General features: G+C 39.1%; 1 protein-coding gene across 8 annotated transcripts in view; it reads left to right on the top strand.

The window, feature by feature from the left end:
• Positions 1–21830, top strand: part of PEAK1 (pseudopodium enriched atypical kinase 1) — a 123357-nt gene that overhangs the window by 66498 nt on the left and 35029 nt on the right. For 7 of the 8 annotated variants that reach the window (XM_076348471.1, XM_076348470.1, XM_076348468.1 and 4 more), the window contains one exon: positions 16510–19785. In XM_076348471.1, coding sequence (XP_076204586.1) covers positions 16622–19785 — 3164 coding nt within the window. In that variant the 5' untranslated portion in view covers positions 16510–16621. Of the gene's footprint in view, positions 1–6845; positions 6991–16509; positions 19786–21830 lie in introns of all 8 variants that reach the window. The other variant, XM_076348472.1, reaches the window with a different exon arrangement.

Genomic DNA, 21830 nt, shown 5'->3' with positions numbered 1-21830 from the left:
AGCCAAAGCGCTGCAGCAAACAGCCGTCACTGCTTACATTCGCCATGGGCTAAAGTTTTCCTTTGAACAGTTCAAATGGTGTGGTGGTGAAACGTTCCCAATGGTACAGCAGACCCCTGCGAAGGCAACGCTGGGAATCGTTCCTAAAACCGTTGCTGTGGGCAAAGCCATACAATCGCCCATGGAGTCAGCTACGATAGTGTCTAGCTGGGTTTTCGTATATCATTGTGAGCTATATTCTGATAGGCTGGTTTCTGTAGAGATACGTTTTAAACGTACAGTAGGTTTACATCTCTCCCTGGGATAAGCTGGCTGTTGAAATTAATTTTTCCTGGGGTTCATTGCTAGTACAGTTTTTTCTTTTTTTTTTAATCATATTTTCTCAGTTTTAAGTCCTCTTTTATCTGGTCATGCTTATTTTAGCTTTCTGCCTGTGATGCGTGTGTCTTGTGTAGATCTCAGTCTGAAGATCTCAGAAACACACCAACATATTTCATACTTGTGGATTTTTTCCTTTTTGTGTGTGTGTTTATAAATATGTATAGTATATACTTCTCTGCTACTACAATATACAAACTATACAGGTGTATTTTTAAAGAAGGCACTATTCATGTGACTTTAACCCCTAAACTACTACTATGCTTAACTTCCAGATAGTGATTTCAATCTCTTTCCCAAATGTTTTGGGCGCAGCCATTTTTAGAATCACTTACGTGATTAGAAAAGGAGAAGCGAAAGAGACAATATCAATAAGCAGTTTACATTTCAATAAAGTTGTATACTTGCAGTATTACGTTTATCCCCATATGTTACAATAATAACATTGAAGGAAAGTAGTACTCTCAGTTGTGCTTTAGTTCCATTTGCAAAACTTCTAAGCCGGGCACCTGATGCATAACCATTGGACACATAAGATTCTCCACTTGGTTACCACTGTAAGAAAAGTATGTACTCACCTGAGATCTGTTTGAGTATGTTTAGTGGTAGTAGTAGTGCTGAATCTTGGTATAACAATCCAATGTTTGCATCTACAAGATAACAAAGGTATTGTCCACATTGTTGTGGGATAACTTATCAAATCCATCCAAACAGCTTAAAAAAATTACAATCCTTGGACAAAAATAACTACAAGAGTTTTTGAATCACATTCTTCATCGGGAAGATTGAAATTGGACTTGAAAAAAAATTAGTTTGACAGCTTTTCCTGATTTCTTTCTTCACGCTTTATTTTTAGAGTGTAAAAATAAAGTGTGCACCAGGAAATGAATAGGCATACCAAGCAGTAAGATTCCAGAGATGATCTGAGACTTCCATTTGTCTATGGATCCTGGCATATTAAAGGTTCACAGAGATCTGAGGCGGAATTTATTTTATTACTTTTACATAGCCTCAAACTAGTTCTTCCATCCTACCCTATAAAATAAAAACCCTCACTCAAGTAGTGAACTTGCTGCTAGAGCTTCATACCTTCCTTAAAACTGGTTGCTACAGAAGGGCTCCATTGCTAAAAGGGAATGCATGGGCAGTATGAGGAATTTGCTTTTTTCCTTCTTTAACGCAGCACTGCAGAGGTTAAAGATGATGTTGCCTAATTTCATCAAGCAGCCATCTCATTATCTCTGTGAAATCTCTCTTCTGCTCTTTTCCTTCCCAGTTCTTATTTCTCCAAGTTTTAGCATGTAATTAAAAGAGTACAGTGGCTGAAGAGTGAAAACTGCATTTTTCCAAGTGCTGTTGCTTGTAAAATGTAATAGATCGCCCACACATCCCAAGGCAGTGATTGAAGATCTCTTCTAATTTGTCTTACTTGAGACTTAAGCGAAATCATCTGCTGAGTGTTTCAGACTATCTGTGTACATTACGATTCATCCAGGCTTCTCTGAAAAGAAAAATGTGAAAATAAGACATGGTTAATGTACCGGTCTTTTATGTCTAGAGAACAAATTTAACGTAGGACATTAGAGATAGAGGCCTACAGTCTATCTTCTGACTACACGGTGCTAATTAGCATTACGAAACCGCCCTTTTGTTAATCGTGTTGAATTATATCAGACTTGGAAGAATTCTCTGCTGGAACAGAAGTACAGTATGTTGGTACTGAATTGCATTTGGCAAAACGCAGCGGGGTTGGCAGCAGAATAGCAGTCAACTGGAGCAAAGCAGAAGCACCGCTAAAATGATGTGAGTGTAACTGGCTGCGCACCTGCTTCCTGACACCAGCCGAGAGAAACTCAGAGAGTCAAAGCGGAGCGGGTCGGCTCTGTCGCAGTGGTGTCTGCTGAACACTGCCGTGTTTTATAAGGCAATACCTTGCTTTGGCAGAACTAGAGGTGAACGTAAATGAGAGGTTATATGAAGCTGCTCTTTATAACCAGTGTATCCTGAGAAATGCCGTTAGCTTTTTTGGGTCTTTCCGCTGGGTCTTTCCACTTTTCTCTTTAGTTGTCTTGTCCCTGCAATACCATATGAAAGTAAGGAAATTATTTTGCTTTCTACAGAAAAAAAAAAACCACCAACTGTTATGTAGCAAAAATTTTTGTCTTAACATGTATTGAGAAACCTGCACAGTGCAGGGCAAATCTGCTTCAGTTTCTCAGCATACTTGTATAAAGCAACACAGGAGCCAAGTCCTAAAACTGCATACGGATGTGATAAGCAGCTAATAAATAGCCTATTATTGAATTTCATAATTTAATTTTTTTTTTTACATACTGCATTCTGGCAACCAAACATAGTTCTGCTGCCTTTATTGAGTTTGACATATTGCAATTTCTATCAAGATTAAGACTTTGAGATCACTTGGTTTCAACAAAAGGCTTTTTAAAACAGCTGACTTCAAAAAGCTGACACTTTTCTGAGTGATTGTTACATGAGAAATGATTTGAGCGGGGGGTACTTAAAACAGCCATAGAAGGTGAAGTTAGTGATTAATTTTCTGGTTATGCCAAAAAATATTTCTACAGATCTCTGTGGAAATATAAAAAAATAAACCTTGAATCTTTATGCAAATTGCCCGACTCTTTTTTCTGTTGAATAACTGCTGGACAGTATTGCAAACCAAAAGGTTTGCTTTTTTAAATAGCTTTAAAATAAAACACAAATTCATTGTATCTGCAAAACCACGTGTCCTCTCTTCGTCATGCCTCTGTATGTCTTCTTTCCAGATGCTGAATTTTAGTGAGCTATGAATAGGTATCTTCGTTAACAAGTATACAAAAGGCTAAATGAACTTTTAAATATAGTATGTTTTCATTTCATACTTTGCTATATTGTTATTAAGAAACTAAAATAATAAAAATGCGGTATATATTATGTGGATTAGGCCTGGCAGTAGGTGATAGGTCTGAAACTGATTGTAAGTAGGAGGTTGTTACTGAACTGGCATGGGATGCTACGTATTAATCTTTGTCCTAAAATTAGTCAAGGTTTTTTTATGAGTAGTCTGAAAGAAAATGTAAATAGGGAGAGCAGGAAATTTGAAAGCAGAGATACTCACTGATTACATCAAAAAAAGGCTTGAGCAAATAATTTGCATTTATTATGTGCAATTGTAAACTGGGAATGAAGAGTTTAGACCAGGCTTGCCTGACTCCACTGAGACAAGCGAAGATCCTCAGAGACCACCCCATTATCATGAGTTCTGGATAACAGTCTGGACTTAAAAGGGCAGTGCTTGGACTCCACATGTGGAAGAATCTATTTCAAGAGTAGGAAGGGTTTCTTTCCATTGTGTTTGTCGCTGGTATGAAGCTCCAGGAGCGCTGTGTTGTCTTTTGGAGAGCAACAGTCCAAGGGTGCAAATAACAATTCATAGAAGTCACTAGTGATTAAAGGTTTGAGCAGCTTGTTTTACAGAGATGACTTGAGAGCTCAATTTGCTCTTTTTTTTTTATTTAAAAAAGGCAAAGTAGAACCAATAGTACTTCTTAAGTATGAGGGCAAAAGAAATGAGTAACACTGTGTTGCGTAGCTGTTGCAATTACCATCACAATTCACCGTTTGACTAACAGTTGGGAACCCATACAGTGTTTATAGAACTCTAACATATGCCACCATGTGTTATTAAGCCAAGTTTGAGCCCATAACCTTGAAATCTGCCGTACAGATTTTTTTCTGTATAAATTGCAAGATTAAGTACTACAGAGAGCATGTAGTCTCGTCTGTGGACCATACTTGGGATACCTGGCATACACATCACCTTGTTGTGCATAGTGTTGATGAAGCGGTATTGGGGAAGCATGATTTCAATTCCTGAGCAATTTGCCTCATTTGATGGAGTATTTATATCATCTCCTGACCTGTCTATAGAGACTGAGCCCAGGACCTCAACAGGGAGCAGTGGGAAGAGCATTGTTACTGCCTTGCAACTTGATGCTGCTTACATGGACGGGGGAGTTGGTCTTGGTCTCTCAGGTTCTCTTAGACTGGTTCTTAGTATCGTTAACAAGTTTAGTTCAAAATGGCATAGTGTTGCATATGGCAGGAATAAAATGTCCCTCAGGACCCTCCAAGAGGGCAGGTAGTAGCAGCCTTTCATATTTTACTTGGGTTGGCAGTGACAGAATGTAATTGCCCTGGGCTTAGTGTGGTTTCTGTGAAATCCATTTCTGCACAAGGGTGGACTCGTAGCGGTCCCGTGTGCTAATAAAGTATACTGTCAGAAAAACCTTGTTTGAAAGGGAAAGAATTCAGATGAGCGTGATTCTGCTTTTACCTTCAGATCCCTGTAGATTAGTATTGAGTCATCTTAGCGGTACAAGACTAGAAAATTCACATTGTGTTTTTTCTGGATAGAAAAAGCTTTGCATTTTTAGGATTCTGTCAAGTACAAGTAGCAATGTTTGTTTGGCAATCAACTCCTTTAGGAAAACATTTCTATCTGTAAAGAAGAACTAAAGAAAGAATTTGAGTACCATTTCTGAAAACAAACGTTCATGTTGATTTTCTTTCTCTTTCCTTTGCTAGAGCTTGTTTACAGTGCTTCAGTTTTGTTGTTTCATGCTGTGTCCTGACCCATGAATGAGCACTGGCTAGGTTTCAAGCTAGTTATTTTCAAGTATGATCAGCAGCCTCTTAATTAGTATCTGAGCGCTCTGACAGCATGGCTGTCATAGGTGGAAGGAACAGCTTTGTGGGCACCCTGGGCTCACAGGAATGCTCGGAGCAAAAGGGGCTGTGGGAGCGGTGGGAGGGTGTGCCTGGCTCGAGTCTGGATGCTGTTGCTCTGTGATAAGCCACCTCTGGTTTTTAAGTGGCTGGATGCAGCTGGATGCTCCTGCTGCCCACAGAGCAGGCTGGTTCTTAGGGTAGGTTTTGCCTGCGTGAAGTCAGCCTTCTCAGAAGCAGTAAGCGATTCCTTCTTTCCCTTTCCTTGTTTTGCAGCATTGGGGTAAAGATTATAGTGGTTTACATACTTGACAGGTTTAAACATCGACCCTTGAAAATGAAGGGTGTTTCTTCTCTCATGAAGTCAGTTGAGCAAATTCCCTAGCTGCAAAAAACAGTCATTGAATGTAAAGATAAAAACTAATACAGAATTTCTGTTACATTTCCTTTCTGATTCTGTCCTTGATTGTATTTAATGATGCCTTCACTGCATAGCTCATTCATGTATGGATTATTTTTAAGTATGGAATCAGGTTTTGTGGACTAAAATAAATTACTGTTGGTTTGTTTGGGTTTTCCCTCCCTGCCCTACATCCTGTCTTTTTTGGTAGCCTAAAAAGATGATTCCTGACTGTTAGATGCCCTGTGTTGTGCTGTTAGTCCTTTTCCGTCACCATGGAGGGATACAGCTGCATCACGGAGTCCCTCCCAAGGTGCCTGGAACACTGCTGTGTTGTGGACTTGAAGATTTTTCCAGGGGCTGTGATATTGCTAACTTGATGATCAGGCTAAAGAGCATGAGAACTACTGGAGGGTTCTCAGTGGGCCACAAGAGAATGTTTTAAATGAAGTAAGGTATTCATTTTCTTAGCTTTTGGGTCTTGTTTCCGCACTGCTGTTACAAGCATACTAGGATTTTATACTTGGTGAATCATTTATAACGTAGGTAGTTGTATTTGATACCATTATGGTAAATCCACTTTGGCACCAAATGGTAAAAAGAAGCAGAAGGCTCTGTGTTAGCAGAAGCCTTGTTTTGTCTGTACAACTGAGTTCTCTGTGAGAACCTGTGCACACACAGTTACGGAACAGTATCTCTTCCTACCTCTGACTGATACTGCTTTGCAGTGTAGTGGAAATCTGTGCGGGGTAATGCATAAAGAAACTACAGAGAACACAATCCTGGTGTTTGGGGGTGTGTTATCCTAGAAGATGGTCAGACACAACACTTAATCATCAGAAGAAGTAAAAAATCAATTCTTGTTTATTATGAATGCTAAAAGCATACAATTTCAGTAGCTGCTAATTCCTTTTCTGAATAAAATTTCACCTATGATGGTGCTTTTTATCCCTAATAGCATTCTCATCAGCAGTGGCTTCCCATTTTATGGGGATGGATTCTAGGCAAAGCATAAGGAGTACCTAAGAATATCTGTTGTAAAGCATCATTGTTGTTTTCTTTTTAACTTCAACGCTACTAAACAATATCTTTAACCTTCTGACTTACGGCTCATCACTCATTTCATTGCTGTGGCTTATGACTGCAGATTAAAATTACTTGCATTCATCATGCCTGGTAAAGTAGCTTATTGGGATGAATAAATGACATGCTAATTAGAAGAACAGTCTGAGTGAGAATAAGCTGCTTGAACTAGCTTTGATGGCCAAAAAATTACCTGTAGCTAGTTTCTCGAGATTACCAGAGATCCTCAAATTAGAATGTCTGTCTTTGATCATAGATGCAAGGACCAAGGCAAAATGACTGCACCAGGTGGAAGGCAGTGGGAGGAGATGGTTGCTGTGGAACGGGAAACTGAAGGAGTTTTTGCAAAGATTCAAGCCCTTTCCGGGCACTTGCTCCACCGAGTAGTGAAGGAGATATCAGTATGTGGCTTACTTTTATTTATATTTTCCACCATAAACTAGTAATGTATGTTTCTTCAAAAGTTAAATTGCTTAGGTTAGTTGTAGAGAAAAATCCCTTTTATATCATTCTTTTGTCATCTTATCCTGATTTTTCTATCTTGTAGTATGACAACATTCAAACAGTACTAATCTTTTCTAAGACTCCCATCTGGCTTCCTTACCTTTGTAATTACCGCCATCTCACTTACGCATTCCTATGGATTTGTATGGATCATTGCAAGACACGTGCTAGTGTAACACGGAGTCACTTGGCCCAAGTAGTTTATAGCCTGAGGTCCCAGTTGCCCAATATCAAACGTGATCGTGTAGTCATAAAAATTAGAAATGAACCCAAAGAATGTTTCCAGGGCTGAGATATAAACCTGGCACAAGAGTGACAAAACAAAGTGTGGGAGGAGAAGAGACAGGCCTTACCACTGGGAGATAATGGGATATTAGTAGTATTTCACCATTTAGTTATTTTGCTACATTAAACTAAAAACACTGAAAAGAAAGAGTAGGATCTGATAAAAAGGAAAGATCGGAATCGTGTTGTTATCAGAGAGATCAATTTTGAGAAGGGCCTTGCCAAAGGAAGGCCTGTGTAGGTAAAACCCTAAACAAAAGGGACATGCCATACAGAGGTGGAAGGGACATGTAGTGCAGGTTGGATGGAAGAGTCTAGACCAGGAATCTTTAAGACAACGTCTTGCATTCTGTGGTTCTTTGGTGCATCAGATCTGGTGAAGTGGGAGAATGGGATCTGCGAGTGTGAAGAGACTGACAACTGGTGCACGATTTCATGAGACGGGTACCTCGCATGCAGCGTAGCGCCAGGAGGCGTACTGCAGTGGAACCGTGCTGGCTGTGCTCTGGCACCCGCCCTCCCGCAGCGGCCCTCTCCTTCACGCTGCCCAAACTTCCTAAATGGGCAGTGAAGGAATAATCTGCTAATGAGCTAATTTCCTTCTCAACTCAAATAGTTAATGCTTTGTTTAAGCACTGAAATTAGAAGCTTTAGATTTACCCCACTTAATGCAACTCTCAATGTCTCGTCCTATGTATAAATGTCTAACTGTTTTCTGAATCCAGCTGAGCTCTTGATCTCAGTGCCAGCTTGTTTCAGGAAGCGTTTTATATGGAATAATTTTCTTTTTACTTATTTTAATATGCTGCATTGGGCTTGTCGCTCTTTTTTTGAGACAGACGCTAAATGGGAGCACCCAGTCTATCTTCTTTATGTGATGGATCATTTAATATTACTTTGTCTCAATTCTGAACTGAACTATCCTAATCTTTGTTTCACAATATGGAAAGCTTTTCATCCCTTAAAATATTTTTGTGGTTGGTTTATGCTGCATTTCTTCCTGAGATGTCATAAATAGAACTGAACGCAATATTCAGTAAGTCATATCATTGACTTTCTTACACTGAAAGCATGTGATCTGCTGGTTGCCTTGCGTATTCTGTTGCACCATTTGCATGTCCTGCAGTTAGTAATTTGTGAGAACTTCTTAAAAACTTTAAATAAAATTGTGTCATTTCTCTTTTGCCCGTTATTTCGTTGTTTGGTAGGAAGAACAGCAAGTTTCCTTCATAGACGTCATGATAAAAAACACGTCCCATTCATACTGTGCTTAGCTCCTTGCTGTACTGGCTCTGATGATAAAGGGCCACATAATGTTATGTGTAGCTCAGCCACCTCGTTCTCAAATTTCTCCACTGTTCTTGGCTTTACACAGTGCTGTTGCTCTTATTTTACCAGTTATTTTTAATATCTCATTTTTTATAATGGCTGAGTGTTTTATTTTTAAACTTAATTCTCTCAAGTCTTTATTTAATAACTCATAAAGATCTTGGGGAGGGGGTTGAGACTGAGAGAGAGTAATCATCTGGCTTCTCTGCAGTGTGTTTTATCTTCTGTATTATAGCTGACCTCTTACACTGGCTGCAATCCACTAATTCTCTCATAAGTTATCTGCTCCTGATACTACAGTGTTTTGTTTGTCTTTGGCTACTTTTTAGTGAGATCCTTCATATCCTTTCTAATACTATTTTGCATTTTGCTTTCCACAAGTTACTTTGCTCAACTGAAATTGATGGGTTTTTGGCAATTGTGGGTTTTGCTGCATCAGGGGTTCAGCGTAAAGATCTTTGGAGCCAGAGGTTGCAGTAGTCCAAGGGAGAGAGTTTTAAGTAAATTGAAGTTGCAGAATTGATGGATTCAATAATACAGTGATGATATACACTGTTTTCATTCTCAAGCTGTGCTCAGCAGAAGATTAACCACAGCCATTTACTGGGTTTTGTAACTATAGAAGCAGTATAATGTTTTTCAGGTATTTCATTGTTTTTTATTGTGAATACATTCTGGAGAGGATTAGTAAAGGTTTGGTAAACTTTATTGTTCTAGGTGTTTTCATGTGCTTAAACAATGGGCAAAAAAGATCAAAGGGCAGGATTTCAAGTGAGCCCGGGAAAGGGCGCTAAATAATTAGATTGGTCAAGGTATAGTCATACCAGTGCATTTTTAGTATGCTGTGAAGGGCTTAGTTCTCATGCTTTTGCTTAAATAGAGTTGGGACAAACTTAAATGCACTGAAATTGAGGATGTTTTTTTTAATTATCGTTATCATGCTTGTTCCTGTCAGCTGATGTGCTTACCCTTAAGTTGCTGCTAGATTTTGGAATGTTGTACACAGCCCTTTTTAAGAAGCAAGGTAAACTATTTGTAATTCTGGCTTATCTTACTGGGTTTTTCTTCTAAAACAGTAAAAAAATGAAAACTAATTTTCTGTGCAAGTAAAAAGTATCTGTAAAGAATATACTGTGCACCATTGTCTGAACAATATTATAATATGATCATATATATATGCGCCTGAATGGTCATTATAAATTTAAGTTTTATTAATGCTAAATGATGATTTTTTTCCAAAAGGAAACATTTTTAAGAGTTTTCTCCAGTTAAGAATCTCTTCTTATTATTGGAACTCAGAAGAGGTCGTATTCAAATACATGCCTTGGCTGGTCTATTGGGCCTCAACACCAAATGTGAGAGCTTGTCCTTATTATTGTTTTTTGTGTTCTCAGTGCGATGATGCAGAATCTAATCAGGTTACCTGGGCAGATCCTGAGGATATTTCTTGCCTTTTCCCTGCTCTGTGGCATTATCTCTTTGGGTTAGGTAAATTGTAAAGAAATGCCTGTTTTCTTCTGAAGCATTACAGATTGTCTAGCCCTAGGCAGGTTTTTGCTCCAGTTCGTTGGTTATTTCTATCATGTTTTATTTTTATGAGTTTTAGGTAGAAAAAACGTTCAAGGGTTTCCTTCACTCACTTGGTTTTATGAAATATTTATGTAATTTAAACTCTTTAAATGAGAGAAAATATAGCGTGGGAGGTTAAAAACAGAAATAGTTTGAAGTTGTTTTCCTGATTGTTTCATACTGTCTTGCAGTAAGGTTGCAACTAGGGTTTTTTTCAGTACTTCAGGTAGAAGTGATTTTGTTGTCCTCTCCATCCATCATACCCCTTATATCTCAGCAGCACAGTACCACGGTGCTGAAGAGTGGTTCTAAAGTAAGTTGGCAACTCTTTAGTCTAGGTCATTGCCGCCTCAATATCCACTGCAGATTCATTGCATTTTCTGCAGAACTGTCATTTCATGGCCTTGGACAGTTACCAGGGCACTCGGTTCTGACTGGAAGGAGCTGGGGGGGGGAGGGGGGGGTGGAACCTATCTGCAACAAGATAGATCTTTTCTTTTTCAACAGAAATTATAATGCCTAGCATTTATGGAAATTTCCATCTGTGCTATCTGCCATGGTCACAGTTCTGGCTTGTTACAACAATGATCCGATATTTGGTGAATACTAGTCCACTTTGGGAATAAAGTCGTGTCAGTCCATAATGCTGTTTGCCATTATTTAGTTTCACATTTTTTCCTGGCATACCTCATGTGAAGTAAATGCCATGACTGAACTGGGCATCACACTTAAGAGTCAGGGTCTATTTCTTGATCTTTCACCAAATTGTGAGTCACTGTTCCTCTCTACAAAAATCTATATTACAAAATGCTCGTTCACCTTTGTGAAGTGCTGTGAGATCTGTGAGCGCGCTACTCACATTTTTTAATATTGATACTTTAACTTTTATTTCCAAACTCTGCAGTGGTACTATATAGCATCTTTTTTTCTTTTTTTTTTTTTCCCCCCTGCTTGATTTACATTTCATTAATACACGCGGCAAGATTATTCAAAGCACAGTGCTTCTGGGTACTGAATGTAAACAAGTGTGTTTCTCAACATGCCGTCAAATTGGGACCATGACTTCTCTGGCTGTGAAGCTCTTCCCTCTGCGTTATATGTCATGTATCTAACAGATGCTGCAGTTAGCCTCACTTGGGGTTTTGCTTTCCTTTGAAGTTGGACAAATGATGTAAAACTTAAGAAGAAATTTTTTTTTTATGGCATGAAGGACAAAAAAGACCCTAATTAGCACGTCACATTTGTTTGTGGTCCCAGTTATCTGTGCTAGATGGTTCAGTGGCCCTGAGTCAGAAAGTCTCAACACTCTCTGGGAAATGGAGCGTTTCCACAGCCCGTTGCCACCCGAGCAGGACAGTATGTGTGAAGTTGGAGCATTTCAGTTTTTCCAAAAAGTCTCTTAAAACATTTACAATTATATTAAAGTTTAAAAGAAACAGAAATCAGATACTGGCAAAGAATAACCATCGGTTTATTCTTGTTATGTTAGACTTATACTATTGTTTATGATGATCAGTGACTGTCCAGATCCCTATAAGTGGTTCAGACAAAACCACAAAGCCATAGTGGTTTTGTGGTGTTTGGGCACTCCTATATAGGAAACCTAGGTTGGGTTCCCATTGCTGATTTTTTCAGTCTGAGGACATGCCTGTCAAAGGTGAGAGGTTCGTGGGTTGTTCAGCAGCAATTTATTGGACTGTTGTCTCATAAGAAAGCTGGTCAATGCAATTTCTTCTGCAGCATAAAAATTGCAGGCCCATTTTTATGGATAGCAATGCTAAAGCTAAATGCCTTATCCCTGGAGGAGGACAAACAAAAGGAAATCTGTACCAAGTATCTAGTAATCTCAGAAGAGATCAAAGAGTGATAGTGTTACAGTTACAAATGATGAAATGCACACTTGTGCATATTGCTCAGTCATATAGCAGGCATTCATTTAAGGGGAGTTTTTTCGCAGCATACAGCATTGAAAACACTCCTAATAGGTGCATTCATTTTAATATGCTCATTCATTGAGCAGGCCTGATTAATTAGTGCGTGTCACCATCTGGTACTTACTGAGACTATTCATTTTTAAAATGTTGAAATTGTAGGGAATGTTGCACACCAATTAAGTTCCTTTTAATTGGATTATGTTAGTATAAAGTATTACTGAGAAGGCCTTCATTGTGATTCAGCCAGCATGCATCTAAGGGAGACCCGCCAGCCTGAAATTACTTAGAACAAAAGGGAAAATGCCTGAAATGCATGTTTATTACTATCTTTGTGCACTCAACAAAGATGATGTCCACAAATAAGAGCCACAAAAATACTTCCGCATTTCTATGCAAGGTTCCGTTTCCTAACGTGAGGATATCTCAGCTGATTACTTCATCTCTGCACTGCAACTCTGAATCGGTCGTCATCTCCCTCTGACCTGGAAAGTGAAATTAGCTTTTGCATTTCTCTTTGTTTGATATCAACTTAACAGGGCCAGACTGAGCCCTCCTGTGTGCAGTTGTGTATCTGCTGAAATGAGGAGCATTAGTCTCATTTACACAAAGAGTGATTTGGTCTTTAAAGCTGATAAACTGTCTGCGCTAACTCAACCATTTAGTGAATGAAGTATCATGATCTGCTGGCTGCAGCACCACATTAGGAGCAGAACTTGTCTGTCTCTACTTGTTCCTGTCACTGTGACTCACTTGGTGAATTTTAGTTACTTAGCATCACTGCACTGCAGTGTTTCCGCATATAAATTGTGAATAGTTATGTTTATCAACTTACATAAAAGTCTTTGAGATACAGGGATGAAATGCACAGTGTTGATACTACATATTTACTGTTAATGCTTTCTTTAGAAGCCTAATGCTGTTTTGTATTTAATGTCTGAGGTTGTTATTGCCTTGATTTTGTGCAAATTGAGTCTCTTCAAGGAAGTTCTGTCATCCAAGCTACTCATTTCAGAAGAGCCAGGAGCTCTGCAGAGTACACATTCCCGTTCCTTAGCAGTTAAATGGGCTGTCATGGAAGCAGGGAAGTTACGGAAGAAAAGATGCCTAATCAGTGTAGCAGCTTAAGAGATCTGATGTGTGACTGCCTGGATCTCTTGTTGACCTTCTTTGTTTCGAAGAGTAGGGTGAGAATCTAGAAATGAACAGTGTCAGGATATTCTTTTTGTTTTGTATTTGTGTGCATTTTCATTGCCTTCAGTGGACTCTGCTGCCCCCTACCAAGTTGCAGCTGCTGTTAACAGCAAGGGAAGCAATAGCCTGAACATGTGAAGAATGTTTTACATTTTTTAATACTGAAAGAAGATTTCATTCCTGTTACCACTCATAATCACTCTCACTGTAATTATCACTCATAATAGGGAATCTGTAGTTGAAACAGTAAATGTATGTTCTTTAAAGGGAGAGGAGAACATCAGAAAAATCGCTTTTAGTTGTACAGCAATGAAGAAACTGCGTGAATTTTTGTTAGAATGCAAATACTGGTTTAGACATATAAAGGTCATTATGAATTTAATTTGAAATAGCATAGGAGTGCTTCTGATTTTAAGTATACAAGTAGCACAATGTTGGAATTCTTTTGTCTGTTTTTTTTAACATACATTTCCTCTTGTTTGAAGGTGCATATTTCCTCTTTTGTTACAGCTGCAGGCGGTGTCAAAGCTTGCTACAGGAACTGCTCATCCTGCATGTGCCAAAGCCAGTTGGAAACCCAGCTGTAGTTCATAAACCCGAGAAGTCAGTGGCTCTTGTCTGTTTCACAGACTGTATCAAAAATCATGTCAGAGAGCATGGTTGTGTTTAAACCATTTCCATTAGGTGTTGAAGTGCAAATGATCTATAATATCTATGCATTTCTTATGTATTTTCTGTGTACAAGTTACGAGTGCATTTACATGGACATGCCAACATGTATTTTATTTTTAAGCCAAATTGCTGCAGGTGGTACTCCTGGGACGTGGGCTGTATGTTTGCACAGAGCTATGACCATGCTGTAGTTTTTACTCTGACTGGAGCGTTGTGTTGTGGTTCTGCTAAGTTTCCTGTAGTTCGCATTCATAGGTTGAGCATAGCACTCATTTGGGTTAGAGGAGAGCTGGTTAGTATCAGTGTATCTGAGCAAATGAGAGTGAGTACAGGCAGCGGTAAAACATAAAAATGTAGTTATATGAAGGTGTGCAATAGCGTGCTTTCTCATTTCTGCCCCAACGTTATTAGCAGAAAATGCTTAGCCTGGAACACCATAAAGCTCTCTGGTTTGTGATAGGATTCTAGAGCAAGTGCAGTTTATGCAGTTTCGGAGAAATAATATCACCCTGTTAAATCTTAAAAACTACACACATATGCACTAACCCTTTTGTTTAAATTGTTTGTTCAGAAGTTTTTATGTAATGGAGAAATATGTTTTCCAAGAAAACATTTAGTTTAGATTCCTATTAGTGTAGCTTTACTCCTTTTATTTGTTAAATACATGAAAGGAAGGAGCTAACCAGGGTATAAAATTCTAGTATATGCGCACTCTCTCTCTGATTTTAGGAGAATTATTTCTTAATATAACTTTCCTGCTTACAATATATGGTCTTGCAAAGTGTTGAAGCAACAAATCTTGGCAGAGATCAAAAAAATACAAAGGCATTTTACTCTGTATATATAAAACAAAGGCTGAAAGTTTGGGTAGATCTCTAGCTGGCAGACTTTCTATCTCTTAGGTCATACAGAGAAAGCTTTTGGCACTGTCTTTTTGGCAAAAAGCTTTGTCTGGAAACATATTTAGTCAGCATATGAAATATGATAGCTCTGGTACCACGAATGTGTCTGAAGATACTCTAATAGAGTTAGGCTTCAGCCCCATCTGGTGTTGGAACAGGATTGCTCTATTAGAGTTTTCCAGCATAGGACAGCCCTTTGCCAAAACACAGAGCAGTACGTGAGGAGACTGACAAATTCATACAAGTGTCAGTTTTACTAATGCCGTCTATTGTTTGCTACACTGATGAAAACCAGTTGTGCCCATGGTGAATTCCAGCATAGCTGTCCTGCTGCTGAGTTACTAACCACGGGCTCTAGAGAGCTGCATCTTTAACTGAATGGGTTTATTAATACCCTTACAGTGTACCTATGTGATCAGCAAGTATATTTTCACCCAAAGCCTGTAAGAATATAAAATTACTGATTTTTCAATGCCCGTGTTTACAGAAGTAGTGGTGGACACACACATTCCTTCACCTCAGTAAAATGTCTCCAATAATTGGAGTTATGCAACAGTGACAAAGAGACCGGACTTGCGGATTTGGCTTAGAAGGCTTAAAATCTTCAGGCATTAATTCATGAAACTCTCAAATCCTGGATACTCCAATGACTATAAAGCACAGCAGATTCATGTTTAGTTTTTACTTAAGGCTGATCGTTTCAGGAAATAAAAAGGCTCACTTTGAGAGAGATTTTCAATTCTTTTGCAATTGTTATTTAGGGGTGGGAGGGTAGGTAGAAAAGCTACATGTGAAACAAATCAGGGACTAAAAATCCATAGCTTTGTTTTGAGGGTATAAGAATGGTTTATTGCCGCTATTTAGCTCACACTAAAGGAGAAGAAACAGGACTTTCTAGAAGGGTTTCCCCAGCATTTTTATCTGACTGTTCCAGGATTACAGTCCAGCGTGTCTCTTCAAACAAAATACCTGTCCAGTTATAATTTGACTCTGATGAAAAAAGTGCTAAAATGGCAGAGTTTGGAATTGCTTGAATGTATTTTGTCACTTAAGCCAAGCTCGTTCACATTCAAAGCTAAAAGAAATTCTCAGTTGCATTTAGGAGAGTAAACATACTCTTACTTTCCTGTCTCATGTTTAAGGCATTATGTTGAAAGCAATGTGCACTAACCTTTGGTTTTATATCCTTTTCCTAGCATTTGTTTTACTGGGCAAAATTAAAGGTCAATGGTCCTGAACTAGTCAAGAGTATTATTCTAAATTCTCAGTCATTGCCACTTCTCTCTCTCTTTCGCTGCTTTCAGTAATACAAGGCTTAGCTGCCAAAGTTTTAATTCTTTATGTATGAGAAGAATGGTATTTGCAACTCTTTTTGCATTTCAGTTACATAGTTTTGTAAATTTACGTAAAAAGAGTGAAGGCATCAGCAAAAGGCTACTTGCTTATTCCGAGTTGTTCATAGTGTAGAAAATGTAAGTATAACCATCAGCCTGTTTTTTCCCTGTTCTTATCCTCGTTCTCTTTTGTGTTTCAGAATGATCGCTGCTCAAAACAGTAGCCATACTAAGTGAACAGAGTGGAAACATATGGATGAAATTCTTACCATGCACTGAACAGCACGGCGTCAAGCGCAAAGCTCTGGGAAAATGTCTGCTTGCAACACTTTCACTGAACACGTCTGGAAACCTGGTGAATGTAAGAACTGCTTCAAGCCCAAAAGCTTGCATCAGTTACCCCCGGTATCTGAAAAAAAAACCCTCTCACATGGAAATCTGAAAACCAATGCAAACCAAAGTAGCAGCCATCGTGGGAGAAATACAGGAAATTTCCGACCACCTGTGGCAAAGAAACCCACTATAGCTGTGAAACCCACCATGATGGTAGTAGATGGGCAGGGCGTATGTGGTGAAATCGGCACACCGGATCATTGTGAGAATAAATCAGTGCCTGCAGGTTGGAACCGAAACAAAGCTGTCTTGAACAAAAAACCACTGAACAATAATAATGAAGACGAAATTGAAGGTTATAGCCATGTTCATCGGCCTTATGGCAACAATGATGGTGTAGGTAAGATACCAAATAACAATAATAATGGACTGACAGAAGTTTTGAAGGAGATTGCGGGTTTGGATACCACACCTCAGCTAACTGGAAATGAAATGAACTCAAGAGAAACCTTCTTGGGAAGAATAAATAATTGTTATAAAAGATCATTAGAAAGAAAGATCCCTCCAAGCTGCATGATGGGTGGAATGAAGGATTCACACAGCAAGCACGTTATTCTGAGTGGAAGCACTGAAGTAATAAGTAATGAAGGTGGCCGTTTCTGTTATCCAGAGTTTTCTAGTGGAGACGAGAGTGAGGATGACACGTTTTTTGGCAGCATGCAAGAAGAGCATGAGAGCTGGGATGAAAGTGATGAAGAGTTGCTAGCAATGGAAATTCGTATGAGGGGCCAACCTCGCTTTGCTAATTTTAGAGCTAACACCCTATCTCCTGTTCAGTTCTGTGTTGACAAAAAATGGAATACTGTGCCCCTTAGAAACAAGTCTCTCCAGCGGATCTGTGCAGTAGATTATGACGACAGTTACGATGAAATTTTAAATGGTTATGGGGAAGAGACTGTGATTCTTTATGGGCAAGAGAGCATGCAGAGCATGGTGTCTTCTGATTCTACATCTCCTGATTCTTCTTTGACAGAAGAGTCTCGTTCTGGAACAACCAGCAGTTCTTCACAGAAGCTCTGTAATGGAGGGTTATCTCCTAGTACTCCTCAGGACCTCAAATTGATTGAACCAGAATATGAAAGTCTTTGTGATAATCAACAAGTGAAGGATGTGTCAAAAGCTCCCAGAAATGTTCCAAGAAGTCTAGAAACTCACAAGGCAGTCCTTGCGCTTCGACTGGAAGAGAAGGATGGCAAAATTGCTGTGCAGACTGATAAGCAAGAGAATAAAAGTTCTTCAGATGTTGCTGGTCAATCTGTAACTATAAATTTGGTGCCTGTGGAAGAGCAAGCTAAACCTTACCGGGTGGTGAATATGGAACAACCGGTTTGCAAGCCATATACTATAGTAGATGTATCAGCTGCCATGACCAATGAATGTAAGGAGAATCAGACCGAAACCTCAGAAACCAAAAATACATCATCTAACCCAAGCTCACCAGTAACTCCAGGCACACCTATTACATCATCTGCAGCATCACCTGTACGAGTAAATGCTAATCTGAAAAAATCCAGTGCAATCAGATATCAAGAAGTGTGGACTTCTAGTACTAGCCCAAGACAGAAGATACCTAAGGTGGAGTTAATTGCTAACAGCTCAGGACCTTCTGTTCCTCCCAGGAAGACAAGCCACAAGTCAGCTCCTACTTCACCTACAGCTACAAACATTTCTTCAAAAACTATCCCGGTTAAGTCTCCCAATTTATCTGAGATAAAATTCAACAGCTACAATAATGCTGGCATGCCACCTTTTCCTATTATCATTCATGATGAGCCCACTTATGCTAAGAGTTCTAAAAATGCTATTAAAGTTCCTATTGTAATCAATCCAAATGCATATGATAACCTGGCTATCTATAAAAGTTTTCTAGGGACCAGTGGAGAGCTATCCATCAAAGATAAAACTACTAGTGTAATAAGCCACACATATGAAGAAATAGAAACAGAAAGCAAAATGACTGAAGCCATAGGAAGTAAACCCACGGAATTTTCCCAAGTGAAGGGGGTGACTAATAGCTCTGAATGCAGGCTGGGTTCTGTGGCTCAAAAGGTCCAAGAGTTTAACAGCTGTCTCGGTAAAAGTCAGATATCGCCACAGAGAAGTCATAGTTCTGACCACAGCTCCCCATCAAGAGTTCAAAAGACAACACAAGAGCCTGCAGCAAAAATAGACGTAACACCAGAGGCTTCTGTTGGCAGCAGCAGCGGTAGAGAGAATGCAAGCACGGTGCTTTCACAGATTGTGGCTTCTATCCAGCCTCCGCAGTCTCCTCCAGAAACGCCTCAGTCTGGACCCAAGTCTTGTAGCGTAGAAGAACTGTATTCCTTACCCCCTGATGCAGATGCTACTAAAAACACCCTGGTACGACCCAAATCGCTGTTTACGTCACAGTCTGAAATAGAGTCATCCAAGACAGTGGAAAACACTGCCATTAAAATGCAGAAAGAGTCACTTTCACAGCCAGTTGCCACTCACTCTCCAAAGCCAGTGAGAGCCACCCCAAATACCACAAGTCCCAAAACAGAGCAAGCGCCGCCATTTCCTCCTCCGCGGTCCACTTCTTCACCCTATCATGCAAGTAACTTGTTGCAAAGACATTTCAGCAATTGGACCAAACCAAACAGTCCCACCAGGTCGACAGAGGCTGAGTCAATCCTTCATTCAGAAGGTCGCCGAGCTGCTGATGCGAAACCCAAACGCTGGATATCATTTAAGAGCTTCTTCCGCCGCAGGAAAACTGATGATGAGGAAGACAAAGAGAAAGAACGAGAGAAAGGAAAATTGGTGGGTCTTGATGGAACTGTTATACATATGCTCCCCCCTCCTCCAGTTCAACGTCATCACTGGTTCAGTGAGGCAAAGTCAGACTCCAGTGAGAAGCCGTCGATTGTTTTCATGTATAGATGTGAACCGGCACAGGCTGAACCAAAGGCTGACCATCAAAACAAGAGTGGAGCAGAGTCTGCTATCGCTGATGCACTAGCAAAAGACAAAGGAGAAACACAGGAAAACTCTCCAGAGAGCTTTGAACAGAAAATAGCGAGCCATTCATCACCACCTCGGATTCCCAAGAAAATCCCCAGGTAATCTGCTCATCTTTTTTAGTCACTTATTCAGTTGTGAACTGTCCTGTATATACTGCCGAAAAGGGAAGAAATTAAGGAGTTTTGTTACGTTAAGTGTAATTTTTTCAAAATATATTTATTTTCAGTAACTTAAAGTATATTGGATATCAGGATAAAAAAAAAACAAACCAGAAACAGTACCTGAAATTTGGAGTTTGTATTGCAGATTCACTAATATGTCACGATAGCCATGTTACATTGAATCAGATACATTTTCCTGAACTCTGGTTTAAGAAAGTGTTCTTATGTACAGGAAACTAAAGAATTCCTCTGCAGAAATAGAAGGCAACTATTGAAAAGTATAATAGAAAGTAAAAGATCTGTGACTCATAAAAGGTGGTGTGCTAACTTTATCCCACGTGCCCAAGAATACAAGAGATGCTAATTAACTTGATGCTACACTGCAACATCACTGCAGCACTCCCAAAATAAACCATGTAAAAAAGTAATAATAGAATTAAATTATCTATAAAATAATCTATCTCCGTTTTGCAAGGCCTTTAGCGATGAATATACATTGTCCCCTAACAGTATTTGATTCAGTAGAGCTGGTTGCTCCATTTCTGCCTTACAATTTTGTTCAGGGATTTCATTTTTAATTTTTTTTCAAATCAGAATTTACTAAAATGATTCGTTGTTTCAATTTCTGTGAAAGTATTTGGCCAGTATATATTTATTTTACTCCTATGAGCTCATGGTAGTTGAATGTTTTAGGTTTGTTTGTTGGTTTAAAGGTCTGTCTGTTCCTTTATCAAGGGTACACATGCTTTCTTGGTTGTCTCTGAACACGAAGAACCGTGTTTATTTCCACATATGCATTGTTTTCAACATACCACTGAGTTCCTCCAGCTGGTGACAATGCATAACCTAAGAGGGCTGAAGACATTTGTTGCAATCAGTCACGTGGGCATAGTATGCATTTCCCTGAGTATAGACCACAGCTGTTGATGTATTAGAATGTCTTCCAATGTTATTATACAAACCAATTCCAAAATAGCTTCAAACTTGCATTATTTAATTCGTTATAACAATAACCTAGTGGTAGGAAATTAAAAATTTTGTAAAGTTTGAGCTATGTGTGAACCTCAGAAAATGTATCATGGCAGTGTTCTTTGTTTTTCTTTCTCTGTTGTCTATACAAGAAAGTTGCAGTGATTTTTAGTTAAAATGGTTTTAAAGTTGACTTGAACTAATAGAAATCTCAGTGTGAGCATAGTTTGAGTTTACCATAAAGTGATTGCTGCTTGCCTTAAAGTAAAATAACTGTGTCTTAAACTAACCAAGAATGACCATTTGCATATAGAAGTGTAATTAAATCACTCCTATATCACATCTTGGGAACACTGATACAGCATTCTCACGAAGATCAGGACTACTTCTCAGACTGTTTGGCTTTTGTCAGACATGGACAGCTTTGGGTTTTGTAATGTAAGGTTTTGATAGGGTTTATCTTAGTATGATGTAAAGCTGGTTTCTGTAGATTTACATTTGAAGTAATTGCCCCAAATACAAGATGGGATGGTCTCCGAAACCTTAGTGTACTGTCTGTTTCTGCAGACTTGGATGAACTGCAATCTCAGGGATTTTATTTAAAAAAAAACAAAAAACACCTACATGAAAATTAACAAATAGGGTTTAAAAAAAATCCCAGTACAAATTGTGGGTGTGAGTTTCAGAAAGATTAAGCACTTCCACAAACTATCAAAGTCAGCAGGAGCCGTAAGCATTCAGCATCTCTGCAAGGTGTACAGTACCACAATAATACAGGGGTGTGGGCAATGACAAAAGGGGGTGTCCCTGTGTTTACAGTGCATATTACAGTTTAAGGCTGAAGACAGTGGGGAATGTACCCAGGGCTAGAATAACCCTTGATAGGAGTCTAGTCTCTCTAGACTTACCCTAAATTAAATGGGGAGTAGAAGGCAGCTTTAGAGAGCAAGTTAATGAATTGGAGAAGTTTGTGCTCTCAACCCCGCTTTAGAGGAACCCATTTTTTCTGTTTA

This window comes from Aptenodytes patagonicus, chromosome 10 (genome assembly GCF_965638725.1).
Source record: "Aptenodytes patagonicus chromosome 10, bAptPat1.pri.cur, whole genome shotgun sequence".
NCBI classification, from domain to species: Eukaryota; Metazoa; Chordata; class Aves; order Sphenisciformes; family Spheniscidae; genus Aptenodytes; species Aptenodytes patagonicus.
Note: the sequence above shows the minus strand (reverse complement) of the source record. Positions and strands in the feature narration are given on the sequence as shown.